We start from the raw sequence: 24584 nt of genomic DNA, 5'->3' as shown, positions 1-24584 counted from the left end.
GGATTATTCTGAAGCCTCTCAGGATTTCTCCCATGGGGGCCCCAGGCTGGTGGGCCTCCATTCTGCTCTGCAGAGCAAGACATGGGCCTGGGAATTCGGCTGTAAGCTGCTGTCAGTGGAATGAATGCTGTAATCAAAAAAACAGTCACTGCTGGAATAGTCAGAGAGCAATTGTAATAAAGAAGATTGCCATGAAAACCAGCTTGGTGGCTGCCTTCCCCAGGCCCCAGGAGTGTGAATAACGCCTTCGCAGAAAGACGATGAAGGCTGGCAGGAGTGGAGTGTTTGAGTGTTTTCATTCCCTTTGGGGGGTGGGGGTGGGCAGGCAATGGGCCAAAAATGTGGTGTCTGGAGATGGCGAGCACGGAGCAGCTGGGGAGGGAGTGGGCTGGAGGGAACTGCCTCTGGTGTCTTCTCAGAGGCTAGTTTCCTCCAGAAGCCCCAGAGAGGCTGCTCCCCGCCTGGTGTCAGCTGTGGTGGGCAGTGAGAGGGAGGAATTCATGGAACAGCAGGAGGGGGGTAATTCCCCTCCAGATTCTACCAAATGTCATGGATGGTGGGGGGGAGGGGGAAGAAGGAAGAAGCTTCAGGGTATCAGAAACAAAACAGAGGCTCCCCCGCCCGTTTTGTCTCTTGGCTGCTCCATCGCAGGCAGTTCTGTCTGTGGGCCCGGGCCTGGGGCTTGGGGGGGATGGTGCCTGTACATAGCCGGAGCCCTCCTAGACACTTCAGAGACTGTAGGGATCCCAGTGCTCTAGGTCCTCGGTGAAGAGCTTCTTGCCCTGGGAAGGTGCTCTACCTGTGGTGTTCTTCCGAGGACTCCAGGCCGGGTGGCCTCAGTGGGTGGAACATGGGTGTGGAGGGTCAAGGCCCACATCCTGGCTTCAGGCTTTATTTCTCTGTCCCACAGAGGTATTCCTGGGGGGCAGCAGGCTGGACAAAGAGAAGCCTCAAAACCTGCCCTGAGGACACTCCCACAGCTGCCCTCTGACCTCTCTGCTCCCTCCTCAGTTGTCCATCCCTGTCCTACTCCGCGGACCTGCCGGCCACCAGCGTCATCATCACCTTCCACAATGAAGCCCGATCTACCCTGCTGCGCACCGTGAAGAGGTGAGCCCTGTCTCGGGACCCTTGTCTCAGTGGTGCTGCTCCCCAAGGCCTCGGAGTGATCTGCCAAGCCCTTGGCAGGGGAGGACATTGAGATCAGGTGCTGTAGCCAGACAGGGTGAAGACCAGTGGGCACTGGGAGGGGGAGTCCTGCCTTCTGAGAAGCTGGGGCTGGTGAATCAGAGTCAGGGAGACCCTAGAAGTCCAATTGTTAGCGAATGCACAGTGCAACACAAGGTCAGGTCCCTAGGAGGGGAGAAATGCAGGGGTCAGCAACCGAGAGAGGCAGGGATGGACGCGAGGCCTCAGGCAGATGATGCCATCTCAGTAGGCGCCTGTCAGTGATTCAGAGAGAGGTGCCCCTTCTGCCCTCCTGAGCTCGGCCCTGTGGTCAAGTTCAACTCCTACTCATCTTGTGTCTTTAATGAACTTAGAAGATAATAGGATTCGGGAACGTGGGCCCAGTTGTATTCCAGGGATTAAAGAAGCTTGGGTTTCCTTTCCCAGGGAGTAGAGGAAGATGAGGGATGGTGGAAGGCAAAGAGTCAGGAGACTTCCTGAGATCCCTCCTCCTGACCCATGAAACCCGAACGAGCCTCACTAGCCTTCCTCCATCTAGCTGGGGGTGGCCCCTGGCAGGTACCCAGAGCAGCTGAGGGTCCTGCCTCAACAACTAAACTAGGGCAGACCCCACCCCCATCTGAGGTGGGTCCCAAGTGCTTGAGGGTCCGACAGCAGGGTCAGCCAAGTCCTAGAAGAGCCTGAGGAACACTGTGCTCCTCAGCCATTGCTCAGGGCTCAAAGGTTAGCAAGCAGCTGCCATGGCCAGTGTGCTGGCCCCCAGGCTGGGTATGGAAGGGAACCCTATGGCAGGGAGAAGTAAATGGAAAGTGGCCCCTAAATCTGGGCTCCTCTGTCCCCATCACTGCTCCAGTGTCCTGAACCGAACTCCTGCCAACCTGATCCAGGAGATCATTTTAGTGGATGACTTCAGTTCAGATCGTAAGTATCCACCTTCTTTCCTTGCACCCTCCAAAGCCCCATTGCCCCAGAATGCTGAGGCGACCTCTTGAGGTTGTCCTGGCCATCACCGGCGGGACTTTGGCCCCACCAGAATCTTCAGTCTTTTCTAGGTGCCCTCACTGGTGCTGCTTTTTGTTGCCAAAGGAAGAGAAAGAATAGTGGTGCTTTGATGGGTCATCAATGAAATGACATTTTTAAAAATTTGAAACAACATCAGCAGCGTCCTTTCTTATTACAACTGTCATGGGGAGAAAATCGTCCCTTCAATCTGGCTCCAGGAGTGTTAGCCTAACGATCGTGCTGGTGCTCTCTGGCGCCCCTGGGGGTAATGCCAAAAGTACAGGCAGTCCTTAGTCGGGCCTGGGTGCGGGGGACACAGGGCCACTAGAGATGACCATGCTCCCCCATTTCTCTCCATCCCCAGCCCTTTCCCTGGGCCTAGTATGGGACAGCTCCTGGGCAGTTCCAGTGGTGGCCAAACCACTTGTGATCTGATGCCCATATCTGAAAGAGCTTCCTTCTCTCCACCCTCAGCTGAAGACTGTCTGCTCCTGACCAGGATCCCCAAGGTCAAGTGCCTGCGCAACGACCGGCGGGAAGGTAAGTTCTTGGACCCTGGGTGCCACCGCACACCCATTTTGGCCTAAACCTCTGCACCACCCCACTCCCTTTTGGTGTGATGTCATACAAACCAACATGGTCCTGCTGCATTCCTGTGGCAAGAACCGAAGTCTGGTAGAAAGACACTCCTGTTGTTCCAGGTCAGCCCCTATCCCAGCATGACCGTAAGCAAGTTACCCTACTGAGAGATGGGGATAATAATAGTTCCCTGACTGCCTTCCATGGTTGTTGTAAGGATTAAATGACATGGGCTATATGGAAATGCTTTGGGACAATCAAAGGGCATATAAAGCAGATGTAACCTCATTTCTAACTAAGAGGTGCTTGGGGCATCAACAACAGCATAGGACTGTGCTCTTTAGGCACCTTAGGGGACACAGAAGAAGTACAAAACATGGTCCCTGCCCTCGGAGAGCTTTAATGTAGCCAGGGGGTGAGAACCCACCATAGCTGGTTATAATTATGAGGGAGAATGGAGCTTGGAGGAGAGGGTGCTGGAGGAGAGGGATGTGATCAGGGAATGGGCCTTCACTGGGTGAGGGGGGCTGCTAGACAGCAGAGCAAGGGAGGGCGTTCCAGGCTCAGGGACTCTGCAAGCAGAGACGTGGTCAGGCGTGGTACACAGGGAATACTAATAGCCCTCCTCCCAGGTGCTCATCCTGTCCCAGGCAATCACTTTTTCTGCTTTTTCACAGTCAGTCCTCATAGCAGCCCATCATCCCCATTTTGTAGGTAAGGAAACTGGGGTTTAAGGAGGTTCAGTCATTTCCCCAGGGTGGGGGTGAATAGAGGAGCCAGGATTCCAACCCGGGGAGAGGGCTCACCCCATAGCCCAGCCTCTTCACCTCCTTCTACTGACTCGCCCTTCCCAGGAGAAGCAAGGCCTGGTCAGCAGGGGGAATGGACAGAGTGACGGTAGATGACAGAGGACCTTAAGCCAGAGAAAGGCATTTAGACTTGATAAGGCAGATAATAGGGAGCCACCGAAGGGGTGTGTGTGTGTGTGTGTGTGTGTGTGTGTGTGTGTACGAGAGAGAGAGAGAGAGAAAGAGAGAGAGAGAGGGATGGATGGATGGATGGATGGATGGATGGATGGATGGATGGATGGATGTGACGGGCGTATTTAAGAAAGACCAGTCAGGCTGTGGGGACCTTCATACTGGAATGGAAGAGGCCAGAGAGCAATCTCTAAGTATAACAGGTCCTCACATAATGTGGTTTCATTATCACATTGATGAGACGCTGTAGGAACTTAATTCTTGCTTACATTCATTAGCCTATGGTAAAAACTGGCTTTGTTATATTTCATTTCACTTAAAGTCACAGAACCTATGTAAGACCTTAAGTGAGGACTTGCTATCCAGGGTCGTAGGTGCCTTTAGGTCTGGGAATATGCTGTTCCCTGAGGTTTTGCCTAACATAGATGTGAATTTATGCCTGTGGGGCATGTGTAGAAGCAGAACACATGTAGTCCTCCTGGGCACCAGGCACTCTCCCTGACCGGCAGGGATCGTGCTCTCTCTGAATCTCAAGGTGAGAAAACTGAGACTCAGGGAAGTTAAACAACATGCTTAAGGTGAGTGAAGGGGCGCACACTAACTCCAGCCTGTCCTAGTCCAGAGAGTTTCTCCACATCACACATGACGGTATGGCTGGAGGGGACCTCCCTCAGGTTCCCAGAGGCTGGGGGAAGGCTTTTGGTTTCTGGTTCTCCTTTGGTATCAAACCACACTTTCCTCCAGTTTCCATTCACTGAACTCTCACTATTCAGCAGTGTGTCCCCAGAGCCCAGAACAGTGTCTGGCACACGGAGGGCTTTCTGAAAATGGCCTTGGAGCAATGATGGTTGATGGATAGATGAGAGAAAGAGAGAGGAAGGAAATAAACAAATACAAAGTAAAGTTCAATCACAGTGACTCAGAGGAAACAGTGCCCTGAGACTTGTGGGGATGGTTGGGAAGCAAATGGACTCAGCACCACTGTCCGCCTCCACTGCAGGGCTGATCCGGTCCCGAGTTCGTGGGGCAGATGTGGCCTCGGCAGCTGTCCTCACCTTTCTGGACAGCCACTGTGAAGTGAACACCGAGTGGCTGCAGCCCATGCTGCAGCGGGTGAAGGAGGTGAGTCTGTCTGTCCCTGGGTAGCTCTGTCTCTCAGGACGTGCCCGCCAGATTCTTGGCATGAGAGCATGTGAACCGTCTTTGACACTGGGCAGGCAGAGTAGAAGCCTAAATGGGCTGCTACCTCCTGAGCGACTTCACCTCGTTGAGCTTCTCATCTGAAAATGGGGATAATTATAATATTTGTCCCACCAGGTTGTTGGGAGAATTAAATTGGATGACAGCCTGGGGGGGCTATAAAGCTACTACTGTGAATGGGTGTGGGTGTTTTCCTTCTAGAGGGGTGGGGTGGGTGGGGGTGGTTTGGGTGAGGCTGGGAAGCCCGAAAGAGAGGGAGGTGAGGACAGTGTCCTCAAGGAGAGAGGAGGCCGGGGAGACCCGTACCGTGTGCCCGCTGTTCTCTAGGATGGGGAAGATTTGGACGGATGGAGGAAAGGATGAGGTGATTGCAACTCAACTGTAAAAAGACAAATATCCCGATTTGAAAATGAGCCCAGGATTTGAATGCACATTTCCTCAAGGATCATACACAATGGCCAACAAGCCCATGAAAAGATGCTCAACATCCTCAAGTCATTAGGGAAGTGCAAGTCCAAACCACAATGAGATACTTGATAGAATGGCTATCATCTAAAAGACGGACAGTAGCGAGCGCTGGTGAGGGCGGGGACAAAGAGGAGACTTCACGCAGGGCTGGTGGGAATGTCAAACGGTGCGGCCCTGGGGAAACCAGCCTGGTCGTTCCTCAAAAGTTTAAACACAGAGTTACCATATTCCACTGCTGGACTTAGCCCAAGAGAAATGAAAACATATTCCACACAAAACCTTGTACATAAGTGTTCAGAGCAGTATTGTTTAGAAAAGTCAAAAATGGAAACAACCCATATGTCCATCAACTGAATGGTAAGCAACATGTGGTATGTCCATACAATGGAATGTTACTTAGCCATGAAAAAGTAATGAAGTACTGATTTATATTGCAACATGGATCAACTTTGAAAACCTGATTCGAAGTAAAAGAAGCCAGTCACTAAAGAACACATATTATATGGTTGCATTTATATGAAATGTCCAGAATAAACCAATTCATAGAAATAGATAGTGGGTTAGTGGTTGCCAGGGGCTGGAGGGAGCGGGAAATGGGGAATGACTGCTAATGGGTACAGGGTTTCTTGTTGGGGTGATGATAATGTTCTGGAACTGGATAGTGGTTGCACAACCTTGCGACTATACTAAAAACCACTGAGTCCTGGCCGGGTAGCTCAGGTGGTTAGAGCACCGTCCTGATACACCAAGGTTGTGGTTTGATTCTCAGGCAGGGCACATATGAGAGTCAATCAATGAATGCGTCAGTAGGTGGAACAACAAATCGATGTTCCTCTCTCTCTCATTCTTACTTCCTCCCTTCTTCTCTCTCTAAAAATCAATAAATAAATGTTTTTAAAAACACTGAATTACACACTTTAAGATGGTGAATTTTATGGTACATCAGTTATATCTAATAAAATTACTATAAAAATATGAATTATATCTCAGTACAAAAAAAAGTCTGTAAAGAAGGATAAGGCGAGCCCCCCCGCCAGAGAAACCATGGATGGTCTCCCCAGATCCTCCACCTCCCAGGCCTGAGACGGGCTGTGAACTGAGGGGCAGAGCTAGGTTTCATGTTGCAGACAAAAGGATTTTGAGAGTCAGTGCAGAGGGTGGGGAAAGGAGAGAAGGAAGGGGCTCTGTCCCATGTGCCTCCATAGAGGGCTGATAGAAGACAATTAAGTTTCACAAGTGGTATATGAAATAATCCACTACCACCACTACCCCCCACCCCAGTAAAAAGAACTTTAGTAAAACTGACATTACCCACCAATGTTTTGGAGGTGGATTTGTGGCCTGGAGGTGATGAAGGGAGTAGTGAGTCTGAACTTGAAGTGGATGTGGCATGAAAGGAGTGACATCCAGGTTACACAGGGAACACAGGGTCTCTGCCCCTAAGCTGCCGGTGGCCTAGTTGGGAAGACCCAACCCAAACATGTACAAAAGTGGAAGACAATGAATGAAACAACAGTTCAGACCAGCATCAGAAGAACTACCTCAGGCAGCAGGTGATTCACTGTCCCAGGAATTGGCTAGACTATAATTGCAAGAGCAACTTAAAAGAGGAAGAAGCCCTCAGCCTGAAGCAATCAGGGAAAGCTTCACTGAGAAGGTGGATTCTAGCAGGGCTCAACATGATGTGAGAGGAAGAGCCTGGGAGAGGACTGTGCCCATCTGACCCAGTGGGACCTTCCAGGAACCTGGATGTGCTGATACAGGACAGTTCCCAGGAGCCTGAACTGTCCTGCAGGAAACGCTGAGTATATGGTCTGATGCCTCGGAGAGACCTTCCTCCTAGAGCAGACAGGTGGCCCTTTATTCACAGAGTCTCTGGTTTCACACCATCCCACATTTTCTCTCCTAGGACCATACTCGGGTGGTGAGCCCCATCATCGATGTCATCAGTCTGGATAATTTTGCTTACCTTGCTGCATCTGCTGACCTTCGTGGAGGTGGGTCCTACTGCCAAGGGAGGGGCTCTAGACCAGAGAAGAGACAGGTGAGGGCAGGCCACAGCCCCGGTTTGGTGCTTATCTTTCCAGCTGTGCCAGAGGGTGTCATGACACCCTTACTTCCAGAAAATGAAAAGGGATTATATACATTTGTATACAATATATTGTACCCATTTGTATACAAATGTGTATACATTTTTGGGGGGACACCCTGTATTTCTTTTGGACAGCTCTGGTCTAGACTTTAGAGCTGTACTGTCCAATACAGTAGACAAAAGCCACATTTGGCTATTTAAATTTAAATTAATTAAAATTTAAAATTCAGTTTTCTAGTTCCATGTCACATTTTAAGTGCTTCTTATCTACACATGGCTGGTGCCTACCACATTGGACAATGCAGGTATAAAACATGTTCATCATTGCAGCAAGTGCTATTCAACAGGCTGCTCTAGAGAATTTATTGCTGGGAGCTAGTGGGCAGATGGATTTATTTGGGGTCTGGACTTCCAATGAATGGATAAAAGCATTAATTAGATCTTCAGATTGAGTGGGATTCTGAGGGAGCCAGGCACTTCTCCTTTGGAAAGTCACCTCAGGGCCTTTGCACTTACTGCCTGAAATTCCCTTTCCCCAGATATCTCCATGGATCAGTCCTTCATTCAGGTCTCTATTCAAATACCACTTCATCAGAGAGCAATTTCTGACTGCTCTTACTAGAATAGCATGGGTGCCTCCCCTTTATTTTATTTTTTTAGCACTTTTCACCCCTGACTGACATATTGTCCATTCATTGATTTATCTTGTAGTCTCCATTTCACCCAGTAGATTGGAATTCTACAGGGACAGAGACCTGTCTCATTCTGAATGAAGGGATGACTGCACAAATTGTCCAGGGCCCTCTGTGAACTGGGCTTGGATCAAGGGAGATTCTGAGGGGTGGCAGAGTGAGGGGGCAACAGCCACCAATGGGCTATGCCCTGAGCCCTGTCCTCACCCTACTCTGTCCTCAGGATTCGACTGGAGCCTACATTTCAAGTGGGAGCAGATCCCTCTTGAGCAGAAGATTGCCCGGACAGACCCCACCAAGCCTATAAGGTCAGGGCTACTGTGATCTCCAGAGAGACCTCTTCTTTCCCTGGGTCAGGGGCCTGGGAGGCTTCTAGGGAGCTGTTTCAGTCACCAGGGCTTCTGACGATGTACAGTCTAAGTGCTAACTCTGTTCTGGGCCCCAGGGACAGAGGACATAGGACAGGGAGCTGGCCAGACATCCTGCCCCAGGGACTCTGCAAGCAGGGGATTCTGGGGCAAATGGCCTGGGGTCCTGGGGCCATGTGGAGGGGCTTCCATCTTCTTAAGCTCACATGTTACCTCTCTCCCCTCCTTGCTCCCAGGACGCCTGTCATAGCTGGAGGAATCTTTGTGATTGACAAGTCCTGGTTTAACCACTTGGGAAAGTATGATGCCCAGATGGACATCTGGGGGGGAGAGAATTTTGGTAAGTTGGGAAATATAACAATAGCAACAACAACAATATTAATAATGAGTCAATATGATTGAGCACTTTCTATGGGTAAGGCCCTGTTCTAAGGACTTAATCCTCATGATGACCCTCTGAGGTAAGTACTGTTATCTCCATTTTACTGATAGACACTGTGGCACAGAGAGGTTAAGTAGTTTGTCCAGAGCCACACAGCTAGTAAACAAAAAGAATTAGGTGGTTGGGGAGCCTGTGGCCACATGACTAGACAAATATATGGAAGAACATACAGGCTGTATCATGGACCACAGCTCACATACCTGGTTACTTCCCTACCAGAAAGTCTGGGAGTGTGTTCAGTAGAGGGTACTGGTTAAGTAAGCCTGGAAGCAGATCCTGGCCATCTGATCCCACTGCTTACATTTAACCAGTACTACCCTGGGTTACTGGTTACTGGGTGAAAATCCTATCACCTATAAGCTGTTCAGCCCTGGGCAAGTTAAAGCCTCCCTAAGCCTCAGTTTCCTCAAGGAGCTGTTATGAGTACTAAGTGAGACGATGGGTTAAAATCATGGCACCCTGGCCAGTGTGGCTCGTTGGTTGAGCTCTCTCCCATGCATGGAGAGGTCACTGGTTCGATTCCTGGTCAGGGCACATGCTGGGGTTGCAGGCTCGATCCCCAGTAGGGGGCATGCAGGAGGCAGCTGACCAATGTCTCTCTCTCTCTCTCTCTCTCTCTCTCTCTGCCCCCATTTCCAATCTCTAAAATCAATAAAAACATTTAAAATAAATAAAACACATGGCACAGTGTTAGTGGTCATTATCATTACTTCTGAGGCTATAGGAACTCTTTAACCCCAAAAGGAAAGGGAAGAGCCAGTGAATTCCCAGGGTTGCTGGTGAGGTTCAGGTTAGACAAAGGCCAGATACAGGTGGGATACCCAACGTGGGTAATTTTTTTTAATTGATTTCAGAGAGAGGAAGGGAGAGGGAGAGAGAGAGAGAGAAAGAAAATCAATGATTAGAGAGTCATTGATTGGCTGCCTTCTGCTCGCCCCGTACTGGGTATCGATCCCGCAACCTGGACATGTGCTTTAACTGGGGAATAGAACCGAGATCTCCTGGATCATAGGTCAATGTTCAACCGCTGAGCCACACCAGCTGGGCCCAATGTGGGTAATGTAAGGGGGTTTATTAAAGGGCCTTTTTACACAGTGTGGGCAAGATAGAGAGAACCACAGGATCAGCTTAGTATTGGGCAAGGCTTTTGCCTGCTAGGAGATGTCACCACCCCCAGGTCTGAAAGATGGGGAGGAAGCCCACCTGACAGGAGCTGTGGTCTTGAGGCACCTGCAGCCAGCCCACAACTCCCAGGTGGAGGGTGTCAGGGGGAAAACATCCACCCTCATCTCCCCCCCTGATCTGCCAGTGCCTCTGCTGGCTGAACCTGTCCCCTGCAGATAGGAAGCCCAGGGGTACAGCCTTACACAAGTAGCCTCCCAGACTCGGAGCTGGTGGAGAAGGGTGCTGAGGGATCCAGAAGCGGGGCAGGTACTTTGAGGCCTGTGAAGACAGAGGTTTGTCCTTGCTCTTGCAGTGGACCTGGTCATTTGCCAAGCTCTTTCCCCCTGCTTCCTTTTTCATCCTACCCAGGTTTCTTTCGAAGTAAATAGGGCTGGTGGTATGTCACCTGTTTGACAGATGGGAAAACTGAGGTGGGCCCTGCCTTCCAGATTTCATTCAGAAAACTACATGTCTAATGGGTGTATGGCATCCCTCGACCAGAGCCTATTAAGTGTTGGAAGGTGTGATCAAAGTCAAATTCTGTGTTTCTGAGACGTGGGGGGCAGGTCTTTCTTCTCTCTCTCTGATCAGGACACAGATGAACAGTCAGGGCTTAAAGTAGTCCTGATCCCTGCCTGGCTGGTGTGGCTCAGTGGTTGAGCATCAACCTATGATCCAGAAGATCGCTGTTCGATTCCCAGTCAGGGCACATCCCTGGGTTGCGGGCTCCATCCCTAGTGGGGAGCGTGCAAGAGGCAGCCAACCAATGACTCTCTCATCATTGGTGTTTCTGTCTCTCTCTCCCTTCTCCCTTCCTCCCTCTGAAATCAATAAAATATATTTTTTAAAAAAAACAAACAGTCCTGATCCCAACCCAAAACCAGTGGAGTGGAAACAGGCATGAGGTTTGCTCCCCTTTGGAACTTATTCCTGGAACTGTTTCTAGGCAGGCATCTGGAGGAGTAAATTTGGGAACTGAGATGTGGTGGCCCTTGCATTCTGACCTCCTTTCATGTGTTTAAGCCTGAGCGACTTCCTTTGTGTCCTTGCTCTCAGCCTGAGGGAGCTTCGGCAAAGCCAGTTTTCTGTAAAGATTTAGAGGACTGGAAACAAGCTGTCGCTCCTGCCTCCAGAAGCTCTTTTTCTCTTCTCTTCTCTTCTCTTCTCTTCTCTTCTCTTCTCTTCTCTTCTCTTCTCTTCTCTTCTCTTCTCTTCTCTTCTCTTCTCTTCTCTTCTCTTCTCTTCTCTTCTCTTCTCATCTCATCTCATCTCATCTCATCTCATCTCATCTCTTCGCTGGGGACTGACAGGGAAACGAGGGAATGATCAAATAGCTAACTTCAAACTCTGCCTGAGGCAAGGGCTCAGTGGTTGGGGAACTTGAAAGGTGAACCTGGAGTGGGTCTGGAGACTGTTTTGTTTCTTAGAAGAAATTCAAAGAAGTTTCTAGGCTAGTCATAGTTTTGAGCTGGGAGACTCCTGCCGCTGGTAGGTTTGGGCCTTTCATTTTGTTTCTTTGTTGAAGAAAGGGAGATACGAGAACAGAGACTCGTTCCTGTGTCCCTTGGGAGAACCAAACTCGGCAGCCAGAGGCTGCCTTGAGTGGGGGTGGCACATGTGAACACCTTGGAGGTCACATTTGGGATCCTTTCAAAATCACGACATTCAACTGCTCAAGACCCCGCAGGGCTCCTGCATCACTCAGAGCAAAACCCAAAGTCCTGACGTTTGCCTGTCCCCGGCAAGCACACACATCGGCTCTGCCCGACCTCACTCTGCTCTGGCCGCCTGGCCTCCTTGCTGAGCCTCGATCTTGCCAGCCAAGCTCTTACCCCTAGATCTTTGCCTTTGCTTATCCCTCTGCTGGAATGCTCTTCCCCTGAGAGCCACCCGACTCGGGTCCTCACCTCCTTCCAGCTTTAGCTCAAATGTCCCCTTTTAGGGACAGCTTTCCTACTCAGCCTAATTAAAATGGTAGCTCTCGCCCGGCCGGGCGTGGCTCAGCGGTTGAGCGTGGACCTAGGATCCAGGCGATTGGGGTTCAATTCCCGGTCAGGGCACATGCCCGGGTTGTGGGCTGCAGCCGATCAATGACTCTCTCATCATTGATGTTTCTATCTCTCTCTCTCCCTCTCCTTTCCTCTCTCTGAAATCAATAAAGATATATTTAAAAAAAAAAAAATGGTAGCCCTCCACCCCGATTCCACTCGCCCCCTTCCATCCCCTACTGGCTTCCTTTTTCTCCATTGTACTGATAGGGTATGTATTCTACTCACTTTCTTGTCTACCTGTATTTTTGTTTCTTATTTTACCGAGTTCCTGCCTCACCCCACTAGCATGTGAGGGATCCCAGAACAGTGTGTGACATACAGTAAAAAAATTTCTGAATTAACTAAAGAATCTTGTTCAAGCATGCGGCTTGCTGGACAAGTGTGAACTTTATGTTGTGATTCTGCAACTGAGCATTTGGGTGACCTTGGAGAGGTTTTTTAACATCTTTGATCTCTACAGTTCTTATTCAAAAATATGGGGATAATAATACTGACTTCACATGGTTACCGTGAGAATTAGACATCAGATATAAAGAGGGTGGCACATAGTAAGTGCTCAATAAATGGATGGTGATTACTGCTATTCTTATTGCTATTGTTGATAATAATGACAATGATTAATAATAGCATGAGCAATATGGGCTGAGTGGGATGAGATGTCAACTAGCATAACAAAGTTAGTCTGGCAGAAATGGAACCAGAAGGCAGATCTTTTGTCCCTAGTTTCAAATCTCCGTTCTGAGCCTGCTGCAGAGCTCTGACTGGAAGAAGGGACAGAGGCCTGCCTGTTTGCAGTCAGACCCAGGGAAGCCCAGTAACATAGCCAACCCTGTGTAGGGGTCCGGATATGCCAACTGTCCAGTCCTGGCCCCTGAACCATATCTGGAAGTCTCCTAGTGCACACAGGCTGGCCAGAAGGTAGGCACTAGTCCTGCTGCCTTCACTCCCCCCTTTGCTGGTCACTGGGAGACCCTGACCCACTGCACTGTGTGAGTAAGAAAAGAGACCAAGGGACCGAGAGAACAAATGACAAAATGGTCCTGCTTTTTAAAGTTAAAGCAGAAAACAAAAAACAAGGCTTATGGATTTTCTGGGACAGGAAGGAGGTGTTTTAACATCACAGGGTGTCCAACTGTGGAGCTAATATGAAGGAAAGTGGGAAACCAGAAGAGATTATGTGAGTTTCAGCCAGTTGCCAACACAGGTCTTGCCAGAAGCGACCATTGCTGAGTGGAGGACAGAGTGGGTAACTTGCGACGTCCCTCCCTTTCTGAGAAATGGAATGGCCACTTCTTTCATCTCCCAACCTACTGAGAACCACAGTCATCTGCCAAAGCTTGCTCAGCGTCACCACCACATCAGAAGGAAGAGGGTCAGCGGCAGCCTGTAAATGGAAACCCCGGCACAGGCGGAGGTCGAGCAGATGTGTCCTTCCTTAGCTCATGTCTGGAGGGGGCGTTCTAGACAGAGGCTGGAAATTAGGCTGCCATCTGATTCAGCTTTCCTTCTACTCATGGTCTTGGCGTTCCTTCAAAGCTTTCCCAGCGCTCTCCCAGAGCTCAGTGTGTGTGTGTGTGTGTGTGTGTGTGTGTGTGTGTGTGTGTGTGTGGAGTGTGTGCGTGTGGAGGGTGTGTGGACGGTGTATGTGTGTATATGTGTTGGTGGTGTGTGTGTGTGGTGTGTGTGGAGGGTGTGTGTGTGTGGTGTGTGTGTGTGTGTGTGTGTAGAGATTGTGTGTGATATGTGTGGAGGGTGTGTGTGGTGTGTGTGGAGTGTGTGCGTGTGGAGGGTGTGTGGACGGTGTATGTGTGTATATGTGTTGGTGGTGTGTGTGTGTGGTGTGTGTGGAGGGTGTGTGTGTGTGGTGTGTGTGTGTAGAGATTATGTGTGTGTGATATGTGTGGAGGGTGTGTGTGTGTGTGTGTGGAGTGTGTGCGTGTGGACGGTGTATGTGTGTATATGTGTTGGTGGTGTGTGTGTGTGGTGTGTATGGAGGGGGTGTGTGTGGTGTGGGGGGGGTGTGCACAGGCACAGGGTGAGCAGTCAGGAACACATGCACACGTGTCAAGAGTGGGTGTGCACCCATGTAAACAGGCCCAGGAGCTCTGACCCCAGCATGTGCCTCCGATGAGACACCAAAGGGAAGGGAAGCCAGCCCCTTCCCAGCTCCACTCAGCGGGACTTGCCAGGGGCTCTTTCCCCTCCTAACGGCTGCCGTCTCCTGCAGAGCTCTCCTTCAGGGTGTGGATGTGTGGAGGGAGCTTGGAGATCGTGCCCTGCAGCCGGGTGGGCCACGTCTTCCGGAAACGCCACCCCTACAACTTCCCCGAGGGCAATGCCCTCACCTATATCAGGTAGGTCCCAGGACCAAGAGCACCGAGCTTAGAGCCAGGACACCAGGGTTCTAGGCCCAGTCCTGTCAACTGACTTTGGCAGCCAGCCCCCTCTCTGGGCCTCTGTTCTCCCATTTGCCCCCTCCCAGGTCTTTCATTCTAGATTCCCGGTACTTCCAGGAGGAAGGATGACGTTGGGGGTGTTGCTACCTGGTCTCTCTTGCCTTGACTATCTTTGTCCTTGAGGGTCTTGGGTAACCAGCTAGGAGCTGCCTGCCCTCCGCTCACATGGCATGAATGCCATGTCCTGACTCTGACTTGGCCAGCATCTGCCCATCCATGTCCCCGGCCACAGGCCTTTTAATACATTTTCATATATACGGTTTATGTAGAGAGAGACACACACATACAGCTTGGGTTTGTGTTTGTGTTTTTATATAAATGGGATCCTGCTCTATGTTTCGTCCGCAGCCTGTTTTTCTGCCACTCAGCACTAAATTGCAGACATCTTCTGTGAGCGCACGCTGACCGTGGCGTTGCTTTCCGAGGCTGCCGAGTGCTCCGTCACGTGGAAGTAGTTCACCATCCTCCACCCGTGGGCCTTTAGGTGGTTGCCAATGTTTTATTAAACAGCTATTCGTGTCCGTGTCCTCGCTGCCCACACACAGATCTGTCAGTAGAATAGATTCCTGGAAGTGGAGCGTCAACAAGTATACATAAATTGATGGATAGTGACAGATCGTTCTCAAAGAGATTATGCTCATTTATACCACCCTAATCGGTCCTGTTTTGCATACGCTTCTGAGATTTTCATCACCCCGTGTTCTCATCCGTGCCCAGAGCTGCTCTGGGTCCTAACCCTACCTCTGTCACCGCCTCGGTGGCCTTCTTTGGCTCCTCCCCATGCCTTTAGGAATACCAAGCGCACTGCGGAGGTCTGGATGGACGAGTACAAGCAGTATTACTACGAGGCCCGGCCCTCGGCCATCGGGAAGGCCTTCGGCAGGTGGGCCCCCCAGCCCCGCTTCCCTCCACCTGGTAGCACAACTTTAACCCGAATACAGCTTGTGAGCCCCCACGGTCTCCTTAGTCACTGAGCCCCCTGCTCTGTGTGCAGCGCAGGGACAAGACACTGGTCCTTGAAGGGGATGCAACCCCATGCGGGGAAATAACCAGAGAGGGCTGTGTTTGAAGAGTTTCTGTCCACAAGCTGCCTGCAGGAAAAGGGACATCTGTGGGAGTACTTAGGGACGAACCATCTGCAGAAAACACTTAGGGTCCACCCCCTGTTGTTCCAAATCTGACTGGGAGCCGTTAGCCTATTTTCCTGTCTCTGACTGTTATGACTACAGTCTAGTTAGGCATTTTCAACATGCAGATTGGTTATGAAGTCAATTTAGTGGGTTGCGAATAGCATTTTAAGAAAATGATTAGTACACTATAGATTAAACACTATGGATTAGTACAGAACAGAATAGAAAAATAACAGTCGGTTGCAGTGAAGGGTAGCACTGTTTTGTGAAACTTATTTCAGTTATGTGTGTCTACATAAATGTGTACACAGGTAAACTCGATCGCGATGTAAGATGTATTTATGTCTTATTTATTTAAGGTCATGGTCAGAAAAGTTTGAAAACATTATTAGTGATCATCAATGAATCTTCCTCCCTTATTTACTTATATCTATCCCTTTAAAAAAATAGAGTTTTGTCACTGACTATTTCTTTTAGTGGGGAGCTAACATTTACTGAGGACATACCCTGTGCTAGGCACTTATGTCCCTTAATTTATTTGAATCTCACCAAAACCTCCTGAGGTCAGTGGTTATGTCTTTAGTTTACTGGAGAAGAAACTGAAGCTCCGGGAGGTGGTGAGGGGCATCTGTCAGTGGTTATTATGGTTGTTTAACTCAGGAAGGTGAGGAGGCCGAGCTGCGTGCCCACCAGCACATCAGACAGTCTGATAGGCTAGAATTCCTGAAAAGTCTTCAAAGCCTGTTCCTCTTGTTGTTAGACCCTTTCTGCAGTGCACACAGGGAAAACTGGAGTTCAGTAAGACTCTGCTCTCTGTGGAAATAGGGGCCTGTGCTAACTGAGAGTGTGTGTTATGCTAGCTGAGGGCTCCAGGAGTGAGGAGAGTCAAGTGTAGCCCCCTGCGGGCTAGGCTGATCTTGAAAAGTGAGCAGGAATTTGAGGAGAGAAGTGAGGAATGGCCAGGAGACCTGGGGTGAAGTCAGGAGTCAGAGGATGACTTCAGGCAAGTGGCTGAGGCTGGAGGGCAGGCTGGGACCCAGACTCCTGGTCCTGGCCCGCTAGGGAGGGGCCCCTGCCCAACCTCCCTGGGGCTTCCTCCCATGCCCACTGGCCAAAGCCTGAACCTGGCCTTCTCTTTTAGCGTGGCCTCGAGGATCGAGCAGAGGAAGAAGATGAACTGCAAGTCCTTCCGCTGGTACTTGGACAACGTCTACCCAGAGCTCACGTGAGTGCAGCTTTCAGCCTGTGCATCTGGCCTAGGTGGGGGCCAGCAGCTTGGGGGACCCTTCTACCCCAGGATTTCCCATCCCCCCACTGTCTGGGTCTTTCTAGCTGTCTGTGTTTATCTTCATGTGAAGGCTCAGGGGAAACTGGGAGGACGTTACCAAGAGTTAAAAATGACCTGTGGTAAGAACCAAATTTTTAGCACACTGGGTCTGCGAGCTGGAAATGGACATTGTCTCTAGGAAACAGCACTGCGTTATGTAGCAAAGGCCACAGAAATCATCATGCCCTTTGACTCTGTTCTCTCCCTTCTGGGAGTTTATTCTAAGAAAATGAAGCAACTGAAACAAACAGCTGTTGACAAGTAGACGTTCACTGTAGGCTTCTCTGCTGCTGGGGGAAAATCGAGAAACAACCAACAATGGGGGCTGAGTTGCATGAATCATGATGCATCCATCTAAACAAATGTTATGTGCCCATTAATATTATAATGGTAAAGACTGGGAAAGAAAAAGAAGAAAAAAAGAGACTGGAAAAGCGAGGGGAAATGTTTGCTCTAGCAAATGTGGAAGCAACCTGCAGATGGCGAGAGCACTAGAGCCACAGTGCAAGTGAGTGTGTGAGCGCCAAACAGCACTGTGGGTGACCAGCCTAATGGCCAGGGTGGGTAGAGAGGATTTTTTCTTTCTTACTTCAAAATCCTTTTGAGTGTTTTGGCTACATCCACATGGCTCATTTCCTCACCTTCTTCAGGTCTTGCTCAAATGTCCCCTTAGCCAGTAGACCTCCCTGAACACTCTGGATTTGCAACCCTGCCCCCAGCATTCCGGCTTTGTCTTCCTCTGCCACCCTTATCATCTAACATCCATCTGGCCAGCTAGTTCTGTGGTCGCCTGCCACAGTGACTGTAAGCTCCAGAAGGGCAGAGGTGTTCATCTGTTCTGTTCACTGCTTTATCCCCAGCCTCTAGAAGTGTGTCTGTCCCAAAACAGGCTCCCGATAAATACTTTTGATTGAGTTAATTGCATAGTCAATAAGCCTCAGTTATAACTTTGAAATTAGTGTTCTCCCTTCTATAGCTGTCACCTGGGGGAGAGAGTTTCTCCCACTGTGCCAGCTTTCTCCCGAAGATGCTGGGTGGCTTTCCAGAACACCACCCCTCCAAGCTTGCACATCTTTGAAGGGCAGATTTGATTTTTGGAAAACAGCCATAGTTACATCATAGCCAAGATCAGTGAATAAACTAGATTAACCTAGATAATATAAATCCTGGGTCCCAAATACAGTGTGACAAGACTGAAACAAGTCACAAAAATAAACTGACACTGGGAGCAATTTCCAAGGAACTCCAGAACCATTTGAGCTACGGCAGCATCCTCAGAAGAAAGGTGGCGGCCTGGATTCTGCCACGCTCCCTGGATGACAGTTGTGAAGGGAAGGACATTCATTTGTAAAAGTATAATAAGCCACTTCCTCAAGTGACCACTTTTGAGGGGATGGTTTCATTCAGATGTGTCGTTTCTGAGGGGAAAAGTCATTTCTTAGCATTCTGTCAGAAACATTCAGATGGAGCCATAGACTCCAGGCCTCAGGTGGGAGCTTGGGAGCCTGGGGAAGTGGGGAGAGGGGGGCCGAATGTGCTCTTCCACTCCTCACCCCAGTCCCCATGCAGAGTGCCCATGTCATCCCCCAAGGACCAAGAGGAAGAAGTAGTTTATAACTGTCAGAAACCTGGTTGGATCGACCCCAAGGCAGGCCAGTGGATGAAACCAGCTATGTTAAATGAGAAGCGTAACTCAACTTCTGTTTGTTCTGTCACTGTGTGAAAGTTAAAAACTGATTTATTGCTGTTAAGGTAGAAACCACACACCTCATTCACACCCAGATTACTCCTCCCCAGTCCACTTGTTCATGAGCTGCCTCAGTTCTCAGGGAGACGGGTCAGGGGTTTACAAAGGAGATCAGTTGGCCCAAATGACACCAACTTTATTCCAAGCAGGGGATCCTAATAGTTGGCCCACACCACTGCCAGCAGTGTGGGAGAGAAACTCCCCGAGGTTCTGAAGAACCTCGAGGTTGGTCCTGGGGTTCTCGGGGCTTCCAGCCAGCTCTGAGGAAGGAAGACCTGGGTTGGCCGAGATCCTATAGGATGCCTACATTGAAGAATGCCAGATGTGTTCTGATGCCCCCCCCGCCCAAGTTTTCTTCCTAACAGAGGTGACAGGAGGCAGATAAGGTTAAGCATATGGCCAGACTCTCAGCCCTCCTGATTGCCCATCACCCCAGTGGGCCCACAGTCTGAGATCATGTATAACCTCCTAAGCCCAAGTATACAGTCCTGCATCTCCTGGGGCTGGCAGCCTTCTTAGGTTTATTGCCCACAGGGTAAGATACTGTGTCTTATATCAGTGTGTACGTGTGTGTGTGTATGTGTGTGTGTGTGTGTGTGTGTGTACTCATATTTTTTACTGTTCATATAAAATGTTTTAATAACGTGGTATTTTGAAATGCCAGTTTTACTTAGCAATATGTTCTAAACACTTTCCCACGTTACCAGATATTCTTTCACAGTCATTTTTAGTGGCTAAAGGATTTTCCATCTTGCAGATGATTCACAGTTTACTTTGACCCTTATTGTTGGATATCTAGGGGTTTCCAATGTTTTTGTATAATCAACCACTCTTAGATGAATATCTTTTAAACTAAATCTTTGCACATATCTATGATTATTGCTGTAGGATATTAAGTTACCTGAAGTGGGATGGTAAGGTCAAAGGTTTGCACATTTTTAAGGCCTTTGACACATAATAATAGTGTCACATTGCCTTCCAGAAAAGTTAAGCTAATTTATGCTTTCTCCAGTAGGGTATGAGAAGATCCAATCCCACAGCTAGTGTCAACACTGGGTATTGATATTAAATATATATATTTACATGTATCCATGTAAATACATATTATTATATATAAAATATATTTTATATGTAAATAAATATATACACAATATATACATACTGTATACGGTAAACAAACTGCGCTAACTCTAATATGTATTTCTTTCATCGTTAGTGAGATTGAACACATTTTCATATTTGTGTATTTTAAATTTGCCTCTTTAAAGTGAGCCCTTCCCTGTCATTTTGAAGTTGCTTATCGAGCCCATATTCAGGCCCCAGCCTTTCCCCAAGCTTTCCTCTTCCTGGACTAGGAAATCCTAGGTTTCTGGCCTCAGCTCGATGCCCCCAGGATCCTCTCAGACCGAGCCTCCAGGGCAGTCCCTGGGGCTCCTAGCTGCTCAGAACCTAGTGGGGCCCAGGCCTGTCTTCCCCGAGGAACCCCTGCTCCCTTTTCCGCCTTCTTCCCTCCTTGCTAGTTAGGTCTGTCCCCTAGTGTCCTTCCCCCTGGGACTGTGGTGCGCCAGGAGCTGACTGGGGCTGCCCACTGGGTAAGCGTGGGTAAACTGGAGGAGGGCAAAATACAAGCCTGACCCCTGCCTTTTCTCCCAGGGTCCCAGTGAAGGAAGCGCTCCCTGGCATCATTAAGCAGGGGGTTAACTGCTTAGAATCCCAGGGCCAGGACACTGCTGGTAACTTCCTGCTGGGAGTGGGAATCTGCAGAGGCTCTGCCAAGAACCCCCCAGCACCACAGGTAAGCTGCTTAGGACCAAGTGGGGTGAGGGGCGCTCCTCTGCTCAATCTCACCCTCTCTCTGTCTGCACCCTCCACAGACCCACTTTCCCAGGGACCCTGCTAGCTGTCCCCTCCCACTCTGCTCCTTGGGTCTGCTCCTGCCACATTCCCATCTCCTTTCCAGCCTGTGACACCATTGCCTTCTATGCACCATCCACTCTACCCTTACAGAAGGAGAAATGCTGCCCAAACAGGGCCCAGTTCCCTCCTGGGATGCAACTGTGGTCAGCTTATATGACGGGCAGCAGGGCATCTAGGATCCCTCTATGTGTGTCCCATATATGTGTGCAAAATATGAGTGTCAGTGCACCCACGTCAAAATCAGAGCAGGTCATGGAACCCCTGTCATGGACAAGCTTCCTGGCTGCCCTGGTCCCATGCCCTGTCCTTCTCCCCCATCCCCAGCATCCCTTGGCTTTCTCCATTGCTCCAGCCAAGCTCCCCCAATATTTTATTATGAAAAATTTCAAACATATAGAAAAGTTGAAAGAACTTTACAGTGAATACCTGCATATTCACCCCTATTAGTAGAAAATTCTACCAAAACAGTATATTTGTTGTATCACCTCACTTCCCATCTGTCCATTCATCGCTGTACTTTCGGACTCAGCCTTCCTGGCCCTGTCTTGCAGGCGTGGCTGTTCAGTGACCATCTCATCCAGCAGCAGGGGAAGTGCCTGACCGCCACCTCCACCTCCACCTCCACCTCCACCTCCCCTGGGTCCCCGGTCGTACTACAGGCGTGCAACCCCAGAGAAGGCAGACAGGTAAGCCTCCTTGCCTCTGGGCTCAGGATGGCCAGCATCTCCAGAGGGACACACCGTGGGGGTGGCAGTAGAGCCCCAGGCTGAGACATATAGACTCAAATAAACCCTCCAGAATGAGGACCCGTGCAGGCCTAAGGCATTATCTAGGTCAAGTCTATGATTTTACTCATGAGGAAGTTCTTCATGAGTAAATATGTGTTAAATGTATGTCCTGCCAGCCAGTGAGCTGAATGAGGGCAGGCACTCCTTGTCTTGTCAACACTGTCCCTAGCCTCTGACAACCGCCACAGTATCTCACTATAAAATAAGGGGCTCCCTCCCCTGCCTGCCTTGCAAGAACTGACACTGTGGAGATGGGGGAGTACTGTGAGGGGACTCTGTTTCTCTGGTCAGGCCCAGAACTAAGTGGCCAAGGGGAGTCAGGGAGGCCCCGAGACTATGCCTCATGGCACTGGTAGGAAATGAGACTCCTATGATTTGGGGAGCGCCTCCTAATGATTGGGTCATTCGTTCATTTATCCATGCATTCTTTCTTCATAAAACAAAACTGCACTGGGTGCCTGCTCGTGCCAGGAAATGTGCTGATCATATTGGCCGCAGAGATGAAAGAGGGACATGGTCCAGCAACACCCAGCTGGGGAGAGTGTGGCCACCCCTTTCCAGGAGATTAAACACTAGAAGAACCCAGGCAACAGGATGCTGTCCCACCCACTACCCCTGACCTTTAGGCCAGGGACCCCTCTTTGCTGGGGCCACATGGGCCAGAAAGGCTAGTTCTCAGCCCTAAGCCTCATAGTCCTGCATTCCTAAGGGGAATCCAGGCTCTGAAGCCCCCACCTTCTACCCCGTGTGCACATCCCAAGTTGGTTCCCTTCTCTGCCCACCCCGTGCCCCCTTGCAGCCCTGGGCCCGAAGCTGTGTACAGCTCACTTGCCTTCTCCAAGCTGCTCTGGAAAGAACCTGGCCCCTCCCCCTCAGAGCCTGCTGGGCCCCACCACCTGGTCACGAGCACTCCCCACTTCTTAGGACAAGGTGGATATAGGAAGAGGGGAGAGGAATGCATGGGAGGGAAAGAGGAAAGAAACCGAGCGTCCAAACTACACCTCATCCTCCATCCGGGCACCTCCAAAATGTTCTCAGAAACAACTCTCCTTCCCCTTGTCGAGCCTGGGCAAGGGGAGGCACCAGGAGGTGAAGGCACTGACCTGGGAGCCTCGAGTGCCCCCACCATCCTGCTGGCCTCTCTCTCTGCGGAGATGGCGGCCAGCTCCCACTAAAGGGAGCAGGTGCCAGCTGCCAGTTACAGGCCGGGGCGGGAGCATGGAGCAGAAGCAAGAAGAAATCTTGTCTGAAGGAGTCAGAGGCTCACCTGGTCCAGGAACTCAAACCCAAGTGCCCAGGGGGAGTGGGTGGGGGAGCCCAGGCGGACTCGGGTCGTTTACAGCAGCTCCTCAGCCCCAACCAGCTGATGCAACAAGAGAAACAGAACCATGTCTGAAGGGAAGCTGGAAACGCAGATTTTATGTGGCGACTAAGCCAAATTTTAAATTAATACTGAGCAGGCCAAACAAAACACATTTCTGGGATAGATTCAGCCCGTGCACCTCTGATCTCCACAGTAACTTCGTGCCAAACTACAGAGCAGGCGTGCACCCGGAGGGGCTAAAGCTTGTGTGCGGTGGGGGCCCCTATGTAGGGGGGTAGGGGACACACAGTTTAAATGGGGGTGGGGGTCCCAGCTATATGCAGGGCCATGTATATACAAGTGTAATGAAGGTGGTGTGAGCATTATTCTTATTTTTAATCACTGTTTTTTTCCCTCCTCTCCTTCCCTGCTTCTCCCCCAGAGATGGAGGAGAAAAGCCTCTTTCATCCAGCATTCGGTCAGCGGCCTCTGCCTGGAGGCCCAGCCCGCCCAGCTGGTGACCAGCAAGTGCCAGGCTGACGCCCCGGCCCAGCAGTGGCAGCTGTTGCCGCACTCATGATGGCAGCCCCGGGCCTCCTGTACCTTTTGCATGAGACTTTGGGACTGGAAGGGGGTTAGGGTGGGGGAGTGTAAAGCGGGCCGTTTCCATCCCCTCACATTCTGCCGGAGCCGTCAGCAAACACCCCTGCCACGAGACCATTCTCCAAAGCTTGCACAGGGAGGGCGCGGGGGCCATGCCCGATGCCCAGGCTGCCGCCCCGCCCCGCCCTCGCCCCAGGAGAGAAAGTCAGGATGCTGGACCGCTGCTGGGCAGAGACTGGGCAGGTGCCCTCACCCTTTGTCCCCTCCCCTCTCGTTCCTGGGAGCCCAGACAGTGGCTTGGGTACCCTCCCCTTGTTGTCTGGGGTGAGCAAGGACAGAAGCTCACATAGGGTCCCCACTGTGTCACAGGGCCTGCTTATGGGATTGAACATGAGAAGAGAATGTAGGCAGCGTGGTTGGGGAGACTGAGGCCAGGAGGAGGGGGGAGCCTGTGAGGTGGGTGGAGAACCAGGAGGAGGTTAGAAGCTCAGTGGCCTGTCCCAGGCAGGTGCTGGGTTGGGTGTGGGAGGGATGGGATGGGATTGGGGGCAAAGGATGCGTAATCTGCAGAAGGATATGGACGGAAAAGCAGCACCGCACCCAAAGAGTGGGTCTCTTCCAGGGACCCCATCCTCCATGCTGCACCAGGCCCAGGGCACTGTGCCTCCAGCCCTGTGCTCTGGTCCCCACATTCTTAGCAAGAGGCTGCAGCGCCATCTTCAGGGGCACCCTTGGAACACAGTTTATTAAACAGACCCCACTTCTGTTTGGCCATGTGTCAGGATGAGACCTGTCCCTCAGGCCTTACTGACCTGCTGGTGCCCTATGCCCCCTGCCTGGGCCCACTGTGAGGACCCCATAAGGACAGGCAGCCACCACCCACCACTGAGCTGCCCCATCCTCATTCGCATTTTTTGACCCCTGCCTTCTCAGAAGCCTTTGCCTCTGTTACAGCATTATGCAATCGGGGCAGTCCATAAGAACAGGACCTCCTTTCTAGAGCATCGACATTCCCTGAGTCATTAGGGAGTAAGTCACCCAGGCTAAGCCTCGTGCTCACCCCTCCCCACTACAGGAGGGAGGCCCT

General features: G+C 50.6%; 1 protein-coding gene across 1 annotated transcript in view; it reads left to right on the top strand.

Moving 5' to 3' along the window:
• GALNT16 (polypeptide N-acetylgalactosaminyltransferase 16) overlaps positions 1-23999 on the top strand; it is a 72290-nt gene extending 48291 nt beyond the window's left edge. The window contains exons 3-15 of the mRNA XM_087828848.1: positions 1012-1110; positions 2042-2109; positions 2665-2730; positions 4750-4871; positions 7327-7414; positions 8425-8509; positions 8806-8909; positions 14454-14580; positions 15473-15565; positions 16954-17037; positions 20540-20681; positions 21355-21489; positions 23337-23999. Of these exons, the coding sequence (XP_087684974.1) occupies positions 1012-1110; positions 2042-2109; positions 2665-2730; positions 4750-4871; positions 7327-7414; positions 8425-8509; positions 8806-8909; positions 14454-14580; positions 15473-15565; positions 16954-17037; positions 20540-20681; positions 21355-21489; positions 23337-23474 (1351 nt within the window). The 3' untranslated portion in view covers positions 23475-23999. The remainder of the gene's footprint in view (positions 1-1011; positions 1111-2041; positions 2110-2664; positions 2731-4749; positions 4872-7326; positions 7415-8424; positions 8510-8805; positions 8910-14453; positions 14581-15472; positions 15566-16953; positions 17038-20539; positions 20682-21354; positions 21490-23336) is intronic.
• Positions 24000-24584: the final 585 nt, after the last annotated feature.

Source organism: Miniopterus natalensis, chromosome 1 (assembly GCF_054644295.1).
Source record: "Miniopterus natalensis isolate mMinNat1 chromosome 1, mMinNat1.hap1, whole genome shotgun sequence".
Classification (NCBI taxonomy): Eukaryota; Metazoa; Chordata; class Mammalia; order Chiroptera; family Miniopteridae; genus Miniopterus; species Miniopterus natalensis.
The sequence above is the reverse complement of the archived record's forward strand: the minus strand, read 5'-3'. Positions and strand labels throughout refer to the sequence as shown.